We start from the raw sequence: 19,875 nt of genomic DNA on the forward strand, positions 1-19,875 counted from the left end.
AAATTAATAATTAAGAATATATATGTCGTTTTATTTGGTAAAACTATTAGGATTAATAGAATATTAAGCCTACCAATTAAGTTTCAATTATCAAGTCTTTTATGGAGGAAAAATAAAAATATATTTATTGCTATTGTTTGTTAATTTCTACACCTAATTTTGGATACTACATTATTACTTGAAAAATATTAAATTGTGATGTAGAGATAATTAGTGTTACTTCAATAGTTAGAATAATCCAGTGACTAGTTGCTAGTTGGTTATACATCAAAGCCATAAGTATTATTTATATTTTGTCAATATTTAAAAATTTTAATTTAATGCTTTCGTGAAAAGTAAAATTGAGTATAGAATAAAGGTGTGTCCAGACGTGATTTTTTTATTTTTTTATTAAGACACGGTTGGACACAGCAGACACGCGTGTCGGACGAGTATCGTGTCCGAAATGTGTCTGACACACGGACACGATAACTCAAAGAAGTGTCCGTGCTTCATAGGTTAACTTCATTTAAGAGTCAAGTGTAGAATATAAATGCTAACAAACAATAACTCAAATGGCATAGTTTCTCCATACTCAATTAAGAAGTTGTAGGTTCGAGTCTTCATATCTTCGGTAAAAAAAAAAAAAAGTGTAGAATATAAATCAATATTAAAAAGAGATATAAGCCTACAAGAACATCTACGTAGTAGTAAAAATCATGAACATAAACCCAACAAGCAGATTCAGAATGTTGAGGGTGCCCAATTCACCAGAATCAGAATCGTCGACCTCTTTGCACATATCATACGTTCTGGTGATTCTCGTAAGTCCTCCGCCTTCTCTTCTCCGATTCACATGTGTGATTTTGTGCATCACCGAATTGAAACTCCGTGTGCTTCTCTCCTGTTTCTTTGTTATTTATTGATTGATTCTGAAATCAGGTTGACAGTTAAGAGAGAGATATGGCTTCTGTCGGAGATAAAAGAGGTAGCGATGGTGCTTCTAAAACGGTTGTAATCGCTGAATCTATGATGGAAATTTCTGAAGCACAACTTTATGATTATTATAGACAGTCCTTAAGCAGTCAGGTGCTTTTAAATTCACCACACGCTTTATTTTTTTTTTTTCTTTGTGTTCTGTTTTATGCTTTTTAATATAATCTCATAATTTAACTCTTTAGTTTTTTTTTTTTTTTAATGTTGTTTATAGGGATTCAAAGTTCCGGAGTATGGAGGTTTAATACCTGGCGGAATTGGACCCTATAGGATGTATAATGAGGAGCGTAAGCAACTTGTGACCGATTTGGCTAAGCGATGCTTGAAATTCTAGAATGACCAAAATGTTGTGTCTATGATGGTTTTTGCTTTATTGAGTTTTATTTATGTCTATAATCTCATTCACTAATGATTATTTTTATTGTTGTTATTACTATGTAGAGGGCGACTTTTGAGTTTGATAAGATTGACACGGTTAATAGCCAAGCTGTTGCTGGCTATATGTATTACATTATTTTTACTGCACGCTCTCGTGATAATGCATCTAAAACCTTTTATGGCAAAGTATGGGAAAAAATAGATCGTACCATCGATGTCAAGTTCTGTGAGATGGCTACTAAGCAGGTACCATCATCATTTGTCCATATTTAGGGTGTGTCTTGACATTTTAATTTGTTTATTTTAGTAATGACTTTGTTGTTGTGTGTGTGGATGCATTTTTACTTTGATAATGTGGTTTTGCTTTGTGATTACTTTATCATAAGGTTCTTAGATTGTGATTCATAATTATTTCTATTTTTTTTTTTTCGTCAAGATATCTCATTTGATTTTAGTTTCATGTTCCTTGTATATATTTTTTTATAATTGGCATCAAGTATTTCATAATTTTGATTAAATATTGTATTTAAATATTTTCTCCTTATATTTCATGTGGTTAGTATTTTCTCATTGATTATTTGTATTGGAGTTAATGTAACATGTTGAGATTCTCTTTCAATGTATTATCCAGGAAGCTGGTACATCTCAGGCCTAAGTTGTGGAATCTGAGTTTAGGTTCATGTTCTAGTTGTGTGTTTATGGTTTCTTCACGAAGGAAAACTCTGATGCTGTTATATAATTTTAATACTCATGAAATAGTGCAATGTGTATTAGCACAATGATAGACATAACTCACAGTTGATGAGCACTGTTTTCAGACTTTACGGAATTTATGTTTGTTAGTCAGAAAAGGTCGGTTGTCTTGAACATATTAAAGGGATTCTATCATTAACTTGCTCTATTAATAATTTTCAATTTGTGAATGGTGGTTTTGGACTGGAAGTGCTTCAAATTTTTCTCTTTCATAATATCAATTGACAGACACTAGAGTTCTGTGTTGTTTCGATGAGATAAATGACCCGAAAACTGAATATCGACCAGTTTTACTAGTTGCGAATGGTCAACTTTAAAAAAATCAAAAAATTGAGCTTCTTCATGGTCTATATATTATATTCTGATCATTCGATCAATATATAAATTATTCTTATTTGAATTGTGATTTTTCAATTATTTGTTCTACTTCTTCTTCTGTTATTCCTCTTAAAAATTTAATTGCAATCTTCACTATTCACCAAATTTCACTCTTCACCAAAAAAAATCCTTTATATATATATGAATTTAATTTTGATGTACTGTCAGTGTAAAAAATAACTACTTTTTACATTAACCGTGTGAATAGTCATCAAAGAGAATAGTTGTAATTGTAATTGCATGACTGTATAAAATGTGCATGAAAATTAAACTCAATATATATACACTTTTATTTTCCCATTGACTTTATTTATTCTCTAATTATTACAATACAACTCTCAACAAGTTTGATACATTTACATAATTCAGTTAGTTTTATTTAAGAGCCGAGTGTAGAATATAAATCAATAATAATTATATTAGAAAGAATGAAGAATATTAATCATTATTAAAATTGAATTGATAATTGCAAAACTTTCTTAAGGTAGAAAGATGTCTGGTCTCTGGTGTAAACTATTAAAAGGAAATTGCATAAACTGATCAGTAATGGAAAATTGAAAAGCATGCTTACACGCAGTTACATTTTCTTTGTCAGTATTATAAATTAAGCCAGCATTTAAGATAATTTTCTTTTTCTTTATTATAAATTAATATGAGTAAAGAAAAAGACTAGTTCTGAAGATTATGTCATCATAATCTAGTTCTATGTGCATCCTTTCTATTGGTTTTTGCAGCAGATGTTAGCTTTTATGAAGTTGATCCTGTTATTAAGTTATGATCAGAATCTTGCTTCCTGAATCAAGCCAGAAAAAATTAGAGAAAGTTAAAGCTAACTTAATCAACAAGACTGAATATGAGCATAACTTTATTCTATATTCTTCCATCCACTAAGAGTATTTCTATTACTTTTATGCTGTCTTCCAATTGTTGTGAAAGAATAACATATCACATGTTAGTTACCTTCAAATTTGGAAACTAAAAAGGAAGCTTCCACCTAATACTCTAATAGAGCCTAAGGAGGGTAAATTTATTTAATTTGCTTTTACAACTCGAAAGGATTTTCCGTGTTTTCAATTGATTATGTTCGAGTCATAAGTAGTATCACTAGGTTTGGTCGACTATATAGCTCAAACTACGCTATAACACTTTATTATGAACCATATTTGTGATTGAAATATTTATAACATAGCTTAAAGTGAGTGAAAAAATGAACATAGCTTGCAACTCCTGGTGGTTTTTTGCATATTCCATTTGTTGGTTGATTTGAGGAAAATTTCTCACTCAGAGAGCACCAAGTAAAATAAAATGCATTCTCATGTGTTTACCCCACCTTAGATTTATGTACAAGCAAGGTAGAACAAGAATCTGATGCAGACAGGGACAGGGTCAGAGGCTCCATGTTGCATTGATGCCTCATTCAGCTTCTCCTCCAAGCAAAATCCAAAATCTGCACTATCCACACACATCATCTTTTTTCTTTTATAGTGCTTATCATGATTTTACTCTGTGCCCTTTTCATGAAACTAGAGCCTATATATTTTATGGCAATGATGATTGAGCTTGATACTAATCACATAAGGGAATTAGTTCTAAACACTTATTGAGCCTAAGAATATGCTTTGAGTTGATAGACTCACTAGTGTTAAATATACCTTCTTTTTTTCGTCAAAAGGAAAACAAAGAGTGTAGATCATATATTATATAAACTCTCTACCCTCAAACACATTTCAATTCTCTTAGATCAAAGAATCTATAAACAATCACCCAAATCCACTATATTCCATACCATTCTCCATATATAGGAAGTTAGAAACAACTAACAAGTTCCAAATCTATACAAAGAACTTTATTCCCTATATAGCCCCAAAGATGAGGATAAAATTTCTTATTACACTGTTCCTTTTTGTCTCATACAGCCAAGCCATATCAAACTCAGGTTTGCATACAAGTTTCACTGCAGAAAAGAAAGGTCTAAACTCTTCAACCACCATAGTGCAAACACAGCAACCTTTTGGTAATTTGTTCTGTTCTGTTTTGATTTTTGAATATTATATCAAATAAGTGCATCATGAAGTGAAGGATTCCTGAAATTGTGGATACCCCACATTCGTTTTTGTTAATACTGAATTGCTTATTCTGTTCAAAACTGCAGAAAACTATGGGAGCATAAAAGAGACAATGATGTTTCACAGTAAAGATGAAGAAAAGCAAGAACTATCTCATGCCTCAGTAAAGAGAGCACATAGTGGTAGAGGAGCTAGTGGGGGTTCATCAGATGTTGATCGCCACCATCGCAGCTCTGCAAGCACCACAGCATCATTGTTACCTTGGAGCTCTAGATTTTGCGTAAGCATGACCTTGATATTGATGTCCTTCCATGTTAAGCTGCTCTGAGTGTAACTATTCAAAACTCCAGATTATGTTTAATGCTTTGGTTGCCTTAAGAGGAGCACCTTTTTGTACTTCAATTTGAGTGATGTGGGTTGAATCAATGTGTTATATACTTCATTGTACTTACCAAAACTCATTTGTTTAATTGTTTCACCTCTCTGAATTGGCCTCCCATGGATTATGTCACAATATTAGCCAAATCAAGTGGGCATTAGATTTTGCTGTCAATTATGAAACAAATTTGTGCAAGAAACAAGATTGAACTAATAATTAATACACTTGTCTCTAAGAGTTCAATTTATGTTTACAGAGTATAAAACTTGAAAAGGGCAATAATGAAGGCATAAGATTTTGCACACCTTCCATCCGTCGCAATATACAACTTTGTTTCTTGATCCATTGGAAGTCCCCTTGCTTTGCACACACGCAGGACCAGCTAACATCTCACAAGAGCTGTAACTCACAGTGTTTCCATCTTCCTTAGACTTTGCTTTCAACTTGTTCAGTTGGTCACGTGTCAGCTTGAAAATAGAAACCTCTGCAGCATCTAATCCTGGTTTTTGAGGTTGCCGCTGTGATACTGCTTGTGTTTTCATGGATGGTGGGGGCTTATATAGGTACAAGTGTTCAAAGCCCTATATTTTTCAGATTGTGATTTTTGGGAAGTGCCAAAAAACCAAAAGGACACATGGTTATAGAACAGCTTATTACAAGGGAGGGAGCTTTTAAAATGTAAAGGAAAATGGAGCATAGGCAAAGAAAGTGGAGTGAAAGTTTGGGAAGATCTATGGAATCAACAAGCCACTTAATAGAGGAAGCACTGACAATCAAAAAGTAGAAGAATTACTCACATCCTCTAGAGATTGGGATAGAGCGAAAATCCAAAGGAGTTTCCCCCCGGTTGTGGTAGAAAAAATAATTTAGACTTTAGTAAATAGGATCTCAGAGGAGGACATGTTATTGTGTCCCTTCAGGAAGGATAGAGAATTCACAACCAAAACAAGGTACTATGTAGCGAAAAAAAAGAAGATGAAAGAATCCACAACAACAACCCCTCATCAAACTCCGTATTAGAGGATCTATGGGAAGAGATTTGGAATATGAAGGCACCACAAAAAATCAAAATGTTTCTCGGAAAGGTCGCGCACAGTATCATACCGGTAAGAGAAAAAAAAATTGATTAATAGTGTCTGCCCAATCTGTTTGCAGGAGGAAGAGACCAACGAGCACACTCTTTTGCTCTGCGAATTGACTAAGCAGTGTGGTTCGGCTCACAGTCACAATGTATGCCAACAAATCAAAGCGTCAGATCAGTGGCTGCAATAAATGTACAGAAATTTCAAAAAAGCAAGCAAGCAGAAAAGTTCGCAAAATTTTTTTTTATAAATTATTAAATATTAAACAATATATAATTTAAAATATAACTTAGAACATTTTCAATTACCATCTTCATCATCTTGTAGATCAATAACATTATAGAAATTTGTAAAAAAATAACCCTGACAAAAAAAATGTCTGGCCCGGTGGGATGTGCCCCGTCCCACCAAAGCCCGCCAAAGCTCACGGATTAAGCAGGTTAGGCATGCTTTTTAAATTTGGCGGTCTCAAATTTCTAGCCCAGCACACCTTTTTAGCGGATTACGTGAACCAACCCGATGAATTTCGATCTGTTTGTTACCTCTAGTACTAATACATTGTTAAATAATAAAAAGAATAATTTGACTAACTTTTTAAATATTTTTTTCATTTTTGGTATTAAAAATAAAAGAAAAATGAAAAAAAAAAAAATTCCTCTTTCCAAAAAAAAAAAAGTAGAGAGAATCATATAAAGCTAGAATGACAGTTCATAGTGTCATCAAATTTTGTTTCCGTTAACATTACCTGCTAAGTGCTAACCCAGCTAGATTATCAAGCATTCGAACTATATATAGTAAAGTTGTCGTATATGGCCATGCATTTGCCAACCGAATAAGAACAAAATTTTGAGGGAGAAAAGTGAACAAAAATTATGCAAGAAGAAACGGGCGCCTGAAGTTTATTTCACTTCACTGCCGCTGTTCATTCGCATATGCCATCAGGCATGTGAAGATCTCTTATCTTCATCTGCTTGTACAGCCATTGCCGATTCTCTAATGTCACCTCACCACCAAGAGAGCGGGTAACAGATCCGCCACTACATGCACCTATTTTGCAACATTCTTCAAGGGACAAACCCTTCACCATTCCATACAAAAATCCACTAGCAAAAAGGTCCCCTGCTCCAGTAGCATCTATTGCTTTTGCTTCTCCTATGGCCGGGACCCGTACCATCTAACATGGAAAGAGAAGCATAGTTCATGATAGCAGATAGATATTAGATCATTAATCACATGAGCTTTAAACTAGTTGACATTATGATCGAGTGCCACAAATGTAAAACTACCAAGAAAACCTGAACTTTATCTTAATGGTTTTCCAGTTTAGATCATAATGATGTGCCTAATATGCATTCATCATAACACAATTAAAATATTTTTTGCAAATAACTAGTCCCATGCTCCTATACATGGTGAATTTTGCTGATAAGGACGATATAAGAGAATGAAGAATGCCTTTGGGCACACCCTTCTACCTCCCACCCTTATTACCTCTAAAGATTTTGATATATCTCAATTGTTTTGGTAGGCAAAACACAAATTTTAAGCCTATAAAATCTAATGCAAGAAACTAAATAAAATAAAATCCCAGCAGGAAAGCTTCATAAATCAGATCCTGATATGCACTATATTGGGAGGCAATGGCTTGAGAACAAATTCCTGCAGTGTGAACCAAACTACCATGATTGTATAGTTAGTCATGTTCTCCAAGTGATCAACGCACAACAGCAAACAGTTCACAGCAGAGTCAACTACACATTTTCCAACCAAAGCAAAAGAGAACGAGATTGGGAAAGAAGCCAGCAGGAAAAATTACAATTGAGGTGATTTACGCACCTCCTTGCCATGTTTAGCAATGCATCCATTATGGCCCAAAGTTACCACAGCCCATTTGCAATACTTAGCTAGAAATTCTACAGCAGCAACTGGATCGGCATTATGCTCATCCCTAAATGGATGTAATGTATCAAAAGAGTGGAAAAGGACTGGAGAATACATATGAAAATTATGACAATTAATAGCATGGAAAATGGTTTATTTATTCAATTAGGGTTCAGGAACCTCCTATATGCCGCAGGGTACAATCCAAATCCAAATGACAGTCACCTCACCTTAGAAGTTCCGTTGCTTCATCCTCATTGGCAAAACAGAGGTCTATATTGCCAGACTCCAATAACTTCATAAGTGGTGGCTTAAATTTCCTCACCATCTTGCCAAAGAAAAGATGTATTAGAAAACAGTTAGCTTCATTAATTTTTTCATGGAAGAGAATAAAAGAAGAAAAACAAATTGTGGTGGTTAGTACCTCAAAACTGGCCAAATCCAAAGAAACAAGAAGACCTTCCTGTTTGGCCAAAGAGATTGCTGCTTGAATAACTTCCAAATTGAGAATTGCATACCTCAAAACCAGCCACTGAAATGTAATATAGCAGCAACTAAGTTCACGGGGAACCCTTAGATGATAATATCTAATGTAACTAGTAGTGGTAGACCTAGTTAGACAGAAGCAAGGATTTATTATGCAAGCAAATGCACATTCACTTTCATGAAGAATGAATTTGATGAAGCAAACCTTGGAACCCTTGAAGTCCTCTCGAACGAGTTCGTGTGCCTGAACTTTGACAGCATTGGAGAGAGAGGGACGCATAGTACGGTTGCCTGAGTGATCAACCAAGCAGACGCACTGAGCAGTGTGGCCTTTCTTCTTGCGGAGGCAGTAGGTGTAATAGACTAATAGTTAAGCTTCCCTTCCCATTGGTAAGGCTTTGACTTACTAATGAAGCATCCGGTTATGATTCATGAAATATTGGACACGATATATTATGACAAGAGTCATTATACCATTTACTTTCCTTCAAAAGGTGTAAAGCAGATTAAGTGTGCCTTGTAGTAGTTTTGATAATAGAGTTGGGTCATGTTCTCAATTCCATTGATGCTTGTAGATTAATTTATTCTGAGAGGCATATGTATGATTGGAAACTTAATTTGTCCAACTTCTCCGACGTGTTCCTCTGCTGTTCACTCTGATTATCAAGAAAGGCAAACCAGTAACTAAAATGGCTAATTCTATAATACCTATGAATTGATACCTAAATTTTGCCTAACTTTATCTTTTGTAGTAAATTTTGATTTTTTATTTTTATATTTTTTAAATTAAATATTAATTTTTAACCTTTTTTAATAAATAGACACTACCTTTTAGCCACAATAGCATTCACCAACTAAAATATGTTAAAACCAGAGAGTGGGTGACCTCAGCCAAAATGTTATTACTTGTAACAAAAAGTACAGGGTATATGGTACTTTTAACTACTTAACCACTCTGTTATGACTTATGGTTAGAGTGTTAGAACTTAGAACTTAGAAACAAGTAGCGTACTGAGATGGACATAGATTCATCGAAAGGTACAATTAAGGTTATTGATTATTGATGCTCTCTACCAACCGCATCTGGTTGTTAAGGCTGGCTCCGGAGGGTGGAGATTCCCCTGCTAAGCTAGTATTGTTCTTTTTTCTTTTATTAGTAGAATTTTCAATGTATTGGTATGTGTCATTTATTTTGGATCTTTGTTTTCTCTGTTTTGTGACCTACTTCTAATTATTTTGTTCATGCACTCTAGCTCCAGGAGCGGCCAATGCTATTCCAAAGTTTAAACTATTAATTGCTCTCAATTTTCAATTAATTATTATCATTATCTCGTAGATATAGGTTAAGTAACCATTTTGCCATTTCTAATTGGAAATTTTGATAAATATTTGGATGAATATTCATGGATGCAATATTCTTGTTTAGCTCATGTCATTAAGTGCTGCAAACAGAAAGGTCTGCATTGAACTAGTTGAGTCCTAAGGACCTTGAGCTTTAAAAAAAATAAAAAATAAAAAACTACTAAAATTAGCCAATATTAGTCAACTTTAAATTTAGGTCAATAATTTAAGATTGAACTCCATTAGAGAGACAAGAAAGATCTTGACAATATGTACGATGGGTTTTGAATTTGGCTCAATACAAAAAAAAAAATAAACAGTTATTTCAAAAAATTAACATCTTAATCCTAACTTATCAAAGGAATTTACCCAAACACCCTCTCCAAACAGTCTGCTATCCCATCCTCATCAATCATTCCACCTCTCCAGCGTTAGAAGCTCTCTCACCGGCCATCAAACAACCATCCACGTAGCTATTAAAACAATCATCCGATTATCTAGTGAAATGACCATCTAGCATTTGTTAATTGTATATACTTAAACTGAATTAAACAAAATAATCATCCAATTAAGAATTAAAATAATCATCTACATCCTTAGTGGACTAAACATCCAATTGCGGAACTCGTTAATTTAATTTCACTGTAATAATTATACGTTATTCTTCTCGAGCAGCCGCTTCATTAGCTTCGTCTTCTCGCAAACTAACTCTACCACTGTCGGCTTCACTTCGATAAGATTCTCTATCGTTGCAAGCATCGCGTAAACTGCGGCAGAATTGTCGGGATAAAATCGTTGAGCCGGTAAAAAATCTGCACCAGGAGCTCGAGAACATTGTTCTCTATCAAAGCATCAACTAAAACCTTAGCCGGTTCAACATTGTCGTCGAGGACATCCTCGTTAGTGAGGTCCTGGAGGAGCTAAATGACGTCGATGGCAATGGTTGAAGAGGTCGACGATGGAGGGGACGACATTGAGTGCGACAAGGTCAGGGGCTCCGGCGAAGATATTCAATTTCTGGAGTTCTTTGTGAAGGTCCAATTCCAAATAAGCGTACGCATAAAATGGAGCAATACGTAACTTTTCCATAACTAAATCTTTATTTATTTAAAATTTAAAATTTGAAATGATTAGAAATTAATTAAATTAATTATTAACTGATTATAATTTTAATTTAATCCTTGTTATACACATTGTATATACTAAACTCATTGTCACTCCGTACTTTTTCTTTAAGATTTAAGGGTGTGACTTAAAATTTAGAATTTAAGATAAAAAAAAAATTTAAAACATTGGCTCTGAACACAAGAAGAGAGAGCCAGTTAAAGAGAAAAAGGACATCAATAAGTGAATATTAATGTAACTCATCATTTAAACATATTCTGCACCATGAAATAATCAAAGACATGACACACTGAACGCCATTTTCACACCAGCTCTTTCTTTTTTTTTCCTTATTTTCTTTTTCTCTTTTGATTTTTTTTATTTGATTCTGCTAGTGTCAAAATAATTTTAAAAAATTAATATGTATTATGCAGAATCAATGTTGTTAAAAATCTTAGATATGTTGTATTTTCAATATTTAAAATATCTTGTAAACTCTTCTTTGCATTGGGCAAGAGTTAGACGGACAAAAACTAAAATTTTACCTTTGAAAATTACAAGTTTAACAAATTCATGTATGCGTGGTTGGAGGCTTGGTTGAGTGGGATATCATATGCCTCCTTAACAACCACACCCGGGTTCAAATCCCATAGAAGGAAAAATAAATCCAAAAAGTGAACTCATGTAGTGTGTGTATGCTAAAAAAAATAGATACATATCACCCCAAAAACAAAAGAAGATACAAATAAAGCCATGCAATTTAATTGTAATCATGTATGCTAAAAAGAATTAGGAACTAATTATAAGTGCATTTCCAAATACTTTTCTCACAGGAAATTGTTATCTTTAGACCAAAGTCAAGTGACTAGCCACCCCTTGAAACTTGACTCCTAATGAATACCATCATGACACATCTAAACCATATAGGATACATTAAATTTCATTAAAAATGAAATCTACATCAAATTTTACATTAAGTGGCTCTAAGTTATGGAAGACTAATCCATACAAAAATGAAAATACTGCTCAACATTTTGGATACTCTATTAGTAGAAGGAGATGCCATACAACAACTTCCGCCGGTGTTGTTTTTCAAAACCACCAACAATGTCATCAATGGTCTCCTCCCAGGAATCAGTAGCTTCAATCTATATGCACACAATGCATATACACATCATTAACTACGAAACACAAATCATTCATAATCATAACATAAAATTCTAGAGTAGCTATCCAAATTAGTTCCCAAAGAATTTTACATCTGACACTGGTCCCTGACAAACTTTTGTTCTTTAGAAGTCCTCAATAATTACTTATGTCTGACAGATTGGTCCCTCCGTCGCTCTCAATCAAATTTTTAAAGATGTATGTTGAAGAAATAAGTTTTAACATATTTTATTACAATATCATTAGGTCCTAAAAAATATCACAAGACAAATTAGTCACCTTTAAAACAATGGGGGGACCAAATTGTCCGATGGGAATAATTCTTGAGAACTTTTGGATAATAATTAGTTAGGAACCAAAGTGTCCTATCTGAAATTTCCTGAGGACCAATTTGGACGTTTATTCAAAATTCTAAAATGGCACACTGATTTTAGTCATGCCATTTTGTTGGTCTCTTGGGGCTAATGTTTGGCAAGTGTCGGAAAAACACGTACAAAATACAAAAAATTCTGTTTCTATCTTGAGCCAGTTACAAAATGGAGACATACGATTAAGATAAGCATCTAAGTTGGAAAATTCGTTTGACCAGTTTTAGCATCGACTAGATACTCTTGCGAGAACTATGAGGGGTCACTTTGTTTGTCAATGGTGGAAATCCACACTTGACATACCATGTTAAATAACATGAATGCAAAGATAAAAATGCATTGTGTTTGAGTTCGAAACAAACCTCTTGACATAGATCTAAAGTAAGCCTTGCTCCTATGGCTGCTTCCTCGTGGTTATCTTTCACCTCCAAGTTGATTACCAGCACACTTTTCATGTGAATGTGATTTCTATTGTGAAGATCTGCACTTTTTTTCAAGTTAAACCATTGTCAAACATTGATTTAAGATTGAAGAGTCATTAGACCCAACATGTTCTTCATTCCACATATGGCTATAACAGCTTTCTGAATTATACATGACTAGAAGATAGATCATAGATTGGAACAAAAATATCCAAGAAGGCCTATGATTCTATGAATGGATTTAAATAAAATCATAGTCTCTGCAAGTCTGCAACCAATTGCAAATATATCTAAGAGCTAAACAAAACAAAAGTGGACCACTCCAATTCCCTTAAAGTGCCAATAAAGTTCGTAAGGAAAATATTATTTTTCATCCATGAAAATTTTGACGTCATTCTTACCCCAGCAACATAGAAATGATAAAGAAAAAGCAAAGAAAACACAGAAAATCAGTGAACTCCACTGGCATTGCAACTCTACTGCTAATAACACAGTTAGGAGACATTTTATTCGCAAATATATTACCTAATTCTTTTATATTGCTAAAACCATGGCTGATAATCATCTCTTCGAAACTGCATTATAATGCCAATGGCAGACATCTCAGCTTAAAACACAAGCATGCTATTCAGTATGTTCTATCTACAATATACTAAGAAACAGAAGAAAAAAGCTTGTTTTTCGAATTCATTTATCCAAGACACCAGGTTCAAACTCAACAATCAGAAACAGCAAAAAGATTGAAACAAATCAGCAAGAATGACAACCTTCAATAACCATATCAAAAACTTTTTCCTCAAATGTAAATACCACATCAAAGGAGCCATCAGCAGCATTGTCTTGCCATCGTTGAGGTGCTATTTTGACTGTTGAGTTTCTTTTAAGCATCGGCAATATTCCATTTCGTCTGTAGCTGTGCTCTTCTTAAGGTTTGCCATACACCCATACCATATGAAACAATGAACAAGGACTCAACTTCAAAGGTAAACACTAAACACAAATGCAAACATTCAAATCCACCAACAGAAACATATATCATATATGAATAGTATTCAGTGGGTAACTAATTTAATCAACTCTACATCTTATTCAATTCAATGAAGCCATTTGCTAAGGAATCACCATGCACTCCAATTAAAATTCTCGGTTCTACATCTATATGCCAAAATACACAAATAAACAAATCATAGATTTGAAACAAGATTTCCATGGAAAAGAATACAATTGCCTGATATGACCCCACCAAACATTGGAGCAAAACTGCATTCTTCTTAGCTAAAATTTCGATTTTTTTTTTCTTTTATTCTTTACCCATTTGAAGCAACTCATGATCTCTGATTTTCATTTTTGGCCAGCATAGCAAAAGGGATACATTTACATAAACAAATCATAATACACAAACAAAATTGAAGAGAAAAAAGTGAAGGATAAAACCCGTCCGATGCAAAACACCATTCAAAGACTCCAGCAAAAAAAAAAAATTGCATTCATTCAGCTTAAAAATTCGAACTTTTTTTCCAGTCAAAGAAACCCCAGAACTTTGAATTTTCATGTTCAGCCAAAGAAATCAAGAGGGTAGAAGAAAATGCAGAGAAAACGAAAATTGATTCCGTGAAGAAGTAGAAGAAGGATACAGTTCAGGGTCTTTTCTGCGAAGGTCATCGAACATTTGCTTGTAAGGGGTACCGAAATCGTAGACGTTGGGTTCTCTGAGGGAGGGACCAGGAAGCTTAACGTGCGCACCTGTGCCGTAAGAAGAGACATCGAAGCCCTGCCTCTTTAGGAGGAAGTGCGCTTCCATGCTCCTATTCTGGTTCGATGAACACACCATGGCGTACCGATATCTCATTATTCTAAGAAAAAAAAATTCAGTTAAGAGTGCACAACAATGGATCCAGTGATTTTTCACCGCTAAGACGAAGAAGAAGAAGAGGGTTCTTCAGTGTTGCGTACTATTACTACCAATGAGTTAGGGCTATTTTGCATTTTTGCAAAGTTGTAGAATAAAAATGTAAATTCCGACGTAGTTATCAAAACCGAACCGACAATCAATTTGGTGGTAGACAAGGTTGCAAGAACCGAATCGGTCATTGAACTGATAAAATGATTGGTTCAACGGTTCAATAGTCTAACCGAAGTTAAATCATGATTAAATCGGTTTAATTAAATATACAATGAAATTATTAAAAATTCAATATACAATTTTAAATATTCAAATTTAATATTTTCTAAACCAATAAAATTTAAAAATTTACATTTCACATAGTAATTTGTTCATATTTTATCTTTTAGAATTCATAATAAAAAAATTTTAATTAACTTCTAAACTCTAATCAAGCTCAATTATTTGACAATCAAGATAAACACTCCAAGAGAAGAATTCTTGTGATATAAGAAACAAAGAAATGTATTCAAAAACTTAAAATTGAGAACATAATTATTGAGAATCAATACACATTGATCATATTATTTTCAACACTTCCCAAATATAAAATCTGCACTATATATATGAAAGCTATTGACCTGAAACAGAATAACTAACTAAATCACGAGTTTACATGCTCTTCTTTCACTCTTTCTTAAACCAAATGTTGTTCGATTACATTTATATTCTCAATACTAATCAAGTATTCAACAAAAACTTAGAATCCAAAAACTTCTCAGCATCCAAAGCCAAAGAATCCAAAAACAGAAAATTAAGCAAAGAGTCCAAACTCAACATCCAAACTAAATTCAGAATCACATCAGCAACAGTCAACAATCCCAACTCAAAACACAAAATTATTTCAGAAAATCAGCAAAAAGGATATTACAATAATAATTGTGCACCCAGAGTAGACCAAAGCAGCTTCACTCACTTTCTGCTAGCTAGCTTGCCCGCGGGTAAAGCCTAGCCTACTTTCTTGCTATAGGATAAACCCTCCACTTTCTCTCTCTCTCTCACACACTCACTACCACGGAACCCTAGCCCTCCTCTCTCTCTCTCAGCTCCACGGAACCCTAGCACCCCCAGCCAACAGCAGCAGCAGCCAGCGCCCAGTTCCTAGCGCAGCCGTCGCCGACGAACTCTTCTCCTCAGCCAGCGTCCAGCCCCGGTGTCGCCGATCCTCTTTTCCTAGATCCCTTCTACTCGCGTCGCTAGGTCTTCTTGGAGCTGCTGTTGGCGTTGCCGCCTCTGTCCTAGCGACGCGAGGAGAAGGGATCTAGGAAAAGAGGATCGGCGACACCGGGGCTGGACGCTGGCTGAGGAGAAGAGTTCGTCGGCGACGGCGGCGCTAGGAACTGGGCGCTGGCTGCTGCTGCTGTTGGCTGGGGGTGCTAGGGTTCCGTGGAGCTGAGAGAGAGAGAGGAGGGCTAGGGTTCCGTGGTAGTGAGTGTGTGTGTGTGTGTGAGAGAGAGAGAGAGAGAGAGAGAGAAAGTGGAGGGTTTGTGCAAGGTTCTGAGAATCGGATCGGTCATCAAACCGTTCTAGTCACTGGTTTACTGGTTTATTGGTTCAACCGGTCCAACCGTGGTTCAACTAGAAAAACCGTTTTAAAATAAAATAATAAATAAATTATAAGGTGCTTTATACAAGTAAGCTTATTAAAAATATGCAAAACTCTAAAAACATGAGAAAGTACCAGTTGAAAGTTCCCAATTACAATTGTTACCAAATATATATGTCCTTTATATAAGCTAAATTTTAATGGAAAAGCATCTTATGTGCAATACATCATAGAGGTAACATTCAATAATTTTATTGACTTGAAGCTCATTAAAAACACAAATAAAAATTAAAACTCCTTGATTCTTTGGCAACCAAATGATTGAAAAGATAAGTGAACATAGACCAAATATGCAGGGGATCGAGCACTGACATTTTGGAAATTAGCAATACTCAACATCTAAAACAGAGAGAACAATTGTACAAAAATAGATATTAACAGTTTATAATTTGTAGAAGCATTGACATTTGCTTATGCTATTGCTGTGAAACATGATCATTAATAAACTTCAATACATGGAATTCATGTAAGTTGTTTATGCTACTGGTTATTAACAGTCTATATATTTTGCATAACTCATGACATTTGCTTATGTTTTTTTGTGGGAATTAACTTAATATTCTATAGTTTGTGGAAGCTTTCTTCTCCTTTTAGTTTCTTTTTTTCAATGGAAACAAGATTTAACAACAAAAATTTAACAATAAAAATTCCATCATTCATTTTAATCAGTTCAAAACAAGATACAACTTAGCGAAATTTAACTAAAAAATTTAATAAATAAATTCAGTTCAATACAATAGAGAAGACTCAATCATTCAGATAAAAGCTCATGCTTAGTATCATTTTAACAAAGTGATTACATTGAACAAATAAAAGCTCACACCTCACCATAATTTTAACAAAGATTAGTAACATTTTCAGCAGACAGCAGATTGATCAAAATTTTAACATAAATTAACAAAGAATTATCAAAGTTTAAGCATAATTTTTTTTTCAATAGAGCATAAAAAAACAACCAAACAGAGTACAGCCCAGCAGTAGCAGCAAAGTTAATCATTCAACAATAGCATTAACAGTAGTAAAATCCTAAACCCTTCATTCTCACTTCTGAACAAAGCACAAAAAAAGAAGAACAAGCACTAGCAATGTGCACCGACCTTCGATTTAAGCAGTTGAGCGCGACAGCGAGTAGACAACGGCGAGCAAGACGGCCACCAGACGACGACCACTGTTATTCCTTCTTCTCCACTTCACCACTTCCTCAGAAATTAAAAAGAGCAGCAGAAGAGTTTTAACAAAACAAAATCAACAATTTAATTTCAATCCACATTCAGAAATCCACTAAACAGAGAATAAAAGCAAGACCCGAAGAAGTGAAAAAACCCTGTAAGCAGTGCCACTAACCTCCGACGAAGAGCAGAGCGACGAACAGACGATGGCGACCGGGGAGACGACGGCAACAAACAGACGGCAAGTAGCTCCAACCCTCAACCAGACGACGTACCGAGCTACAAGAGAGTGGCTGGGTTCGAGACAGGGGGAAGGAGGAGGCCGCGGAGGCGCCGAGAACAACGGACGGTGCGGAGGCGCCGAGAACAACGGACGGCGCGGCAGGACCTAGAACCCTAATTTTTTAACTTGCAAGCTTTGCTTTTCAATTCTGAATTTCACTTAGGGGGTGTTGGGGGAAGGGGGTGGGTGAGGCCTGAGGGTGAGCGTTTATGCTTTGGTTTCCTTTTTTTTTAAAAAAAAAAAGAGCTCAAAACGATAGCGTTTAAAAGAACCGGTCGGTTCTCGGTCCAATCCAACCGCCCGGTTACCGGCCGGTTCAGCGGTTTACTAACGGTTTTAGATGGAAGGTTTTATAATTTATACACTGGATTGGACCGTTTTCTTTGTCGGTTTCCGGTTGAATCGGTTCGACCAGTCGGTTCGATCCGATTTTCAAAACATTAGGTTTATGTAATTTTTAATTGAAAACCGGAAAAAATCATCCGGTTCACCGGTTAATCACCGGTTTGACCAGTTTTTTGTAGAACGGTTTTGTACTTCAATCGAATTGGCTAAATGATCGGTTTCCGGTTAATCCAGTTGAACTGGCAAATCCGGTTCAGTTTTCAGAACAATGGTCGTAGGTCACTAATTTAACCAATAAATCACTGATTCTTCTGGTTAACTTGGCTATAATTAAAAAATATATAAAAATATAAAATTAAAATTAAAATTGGCTTTTTCATCATGTTTAAAGATACTTTCATCATAATTAACTTTTACAAAATTTACTTTCAAACCTCACCAATAAACAAACAACATAATTTATTCAAGAACTCTGTAGCAAAAAAAAACTCCATTGTAAACATCTAAACCAATTAAAAATATGGTTATTGCGATTTAACCATCATAAAGTATAAACATTGAAAATATGGTTATTCCAATTCAACCATATATTCCAAATGTTAACAAGAAAGAGAATTTGGCTACGATCTTTGATGCCAGCCTAAAACCAATTTGCAATGAAAGATTAGTTAATGAGGTGTTGCCATTCAAAATTCAAAAAATGCTAGACACTATCTATCATACAATGCAAAATAGTTTCATTCTAGGCAAGTGATTATTTACCGCAACAAATTCAAGGTTTTTTTTTTTTGGTGTCTGACAAATTCAAGGTTTAGTGACGATAATAAGCAACAAATTTAATTTGGTGATATTTTTCAACAACAACAAAAATTGCTTAGTGAGATATTTAGCAATAAATTCAACTTTCAACAATAAATTCAGTTCATTGATAATGTTTAACAACAAATTCAATTATGATAATTTTCAACAACAAAAACTTTACCTCCAATTCTCCAAATATGATTTACAGCAAAAGAAAAAATTAGTTAAATTATTATTTCAATAACAAATTCAAATTTCAACAACAAATTCAAGGTGTGCTGATGATTTACAGCAATGAAATTGAAAAAAAAAAATAACAGGGCTAAAGGAAGCTGAAGCTCACTTGGCTAGGGACCAACTGACAGCACAAGACGGTGTAGGAAGCTGACCAACTGAACACACGGTTGAAATAAGAAGACGACAACGACCACTACCCGAGGGAACAGATGCTGGTTCCGTCTATTTTTGCTTTCGGCGAAGCGAACGCAGGAAGACGCAACTGAGCTTGAGACGGTGACAGAGCACGACAGAGTTTGAGATACCGGAGATGAGAGAGGTCGCAGCGACACCAATCGTGAGAGAGGTGAGAGAGTTTGAGGGAGAGAGTGATGAGAACAAGAAAGAGTTTTTTTTTTTTTTTAAATAAACATGACCCGGTTTGAGTTATATAAACCGGCTGGATCACTGGCTTTACTGAAGCCCATCCAAATCAAATCGGTTTTTATCAAAATCCAATGCTTAAGCAATTCAACGAGTAATTCGACCTAGTTAAATGATTGGATGACCGAATTTTCAATTGAACTGATCAGGTCGAACTGAATTTAATAACTATGAATTTCAATAAAGATTTTCTTAAAAATAATATGAAAACAACAATTTGAAATTTTAATGGGACTAAAAGCTATATTATTATTAATTATTCTATTTTATTAATTCCTTATAAAAATAA

General features: G+C 34.7%; 4 protein-coding genes and 1 long non-coding RNA gene across 11 annotated transcripts; 2 read left to right on the forward strand and 3 right to left on the reverse strand.

Annotated features, from left to right (window-relative positions):
• On the forward strand, nucleotides 679–2,135 carry LOC107608347. Of its 4 annotated transcripts, none has more exons than XM_021106180.1 (5): nucleotides 681–806; nucleotides 934–1,068; nucleotides 1,190–1,262; nucleotides 1,417–1,599; nucleotides 1,985–2,135. In XM_021106180.1, the coding sequence occupies exons 1-4, from the start codon at nucleotides 699–701 to the stop codon at nucleotides 1,428–1,430; spliced, it is 330 nt and encodes a 109-aa protein (XP_020961839.1). In that variant the 5' UTR covers nucleotides 681–698; the 3' UTR covers nucleotides 1,431–1,599; nucleotides 1,985–2,135. The 4 variants fall into 4 exon arrangements, 1 of the variants encoding a protein (XP_020961839.1); XR_002350270.1 differs by having other exon boundaries at nucleotides 695–803; nucleotides 930–1,068; nucleotides 1,190–1,321; XR_002350271.1 differs by having other exon boundaries at nucleotides 679–803; nucleotides 922–1,068; nucleotides 1,190–1,599.
• Nucleotides 4,214–5,234, forward strand: LOC107607583. Its single transcript, XM_021106181.1, has 2 exons — nucleotides 4,214–4,498; nucleotides 4,637–5,234. Exons 1-2 carry the CDS (start codon nucleotides 4,354–4,356, stop codon nucleotides 4,876–4,878), a joined length of 387 nt encoding a protein of 128 aa, XP_020961840.1. The 5' UTR covers nucleotides 4,214–4,353; the 3' UTR covers nucleotides 4,879–5,234.
• On the reverse strand, nucleotides 4,316–6,255 carry LOC110264321. Its single transcript, XR_002350273.1, has 2 exons — nucleotides 5,235–6,255; nucleotides 4,316–5,096 (listed from the first exon to the last, which is right to left on the reverse strand). It is a non-coding gene; the product is annotated as an uncharacterized LOC110264321 (long non-coding RNA).
• LOC107610116 (uncharacterized sugar kinase YdjH) lies at nucleotides 6,678–8,729 on the reverse strand. Its single transcript, XM_016312193.2, has 5 exons — nucleotides 8,584–8,729; nucleotides 8,317–8,424; nucleotides 8,123–8,220; nucleotides 7,848–7,959; nucleotides 6,678–7,185 (listed from the first exon to the last, which is right to left on the reverse strand). The coding sequence occupies exons 1-5, from the start codon at nucleotides 8,656–8,658 to the stop codon at nucleotides 6,934–6,936; spliced, it is 645 nt and encodes a 214-aa protein (XP_016167679.1). The 5' UTR covers nucleotides 8,659–8,729; the 3' UTR covers nucleotides 6,678–6,933.
• LOC107610117 (RNA polymerase II subunit A C-terminal domain phosphatase SSU72) lies at nucleotides 11,564–17,986 on the reverse strand. 4 transcript variants are annotated; one of them, XM_021106183.1, is made up of 7 exons: nucleotides 17,673–17,986; nucleotides 17,426–17,524; nucleotides 15,594–16,300; nucleotides 14,415–14,633; nucleotides 13,548–13,693; nucleotides 12,721–12,839; nucleotides 11,564–11,971 (listed from the first exon to the last, which is right to left on the reverse strand). In XM_021106183.1, the coding sequence occupies exons 4-7, from the start codon at nucleotides 14,627–14,629 to the stop codon at nucleotides 11,870–11,872; spliced, it is 582 nt and encodes a 193-aa protein (XP_020961842.1). In that variant the 5' UTR covers nucleotides 14,630–14,633; nucleotides 15,594–16,300; nucleotides 17,426–17,524; nucleotides 17,673–17,986; the 3' UTR covers nucleotides 11,564–11,869. The 4 variants fall into 4 exon arrangements, with proteins under 4 accessions (XP_020961842.1, XP_020961841.1, XP_020961843.1 ...); XM_021106182.1 differs by having other exon boundaries at nucleotides 15,591–16,300; XM_021106184.1 differs by having other exon boundaries at nucleotides 15,591–16,300; nucleotides 17,426–17,528.

This window comes from Arachis ipaensis, chromosome B07 (assembly GCF_000816755.2).
Source record: "Arachis ipaensis cultivar K30076 chromosome B07, Araip1.1, whole genome shotgun sequence".
NCBI lineage: Eukaryota > Viridiplantae > Streptophyta > Magnoliopsida > Fabales > Fabaceae > Arachis > Arachis ipaensis.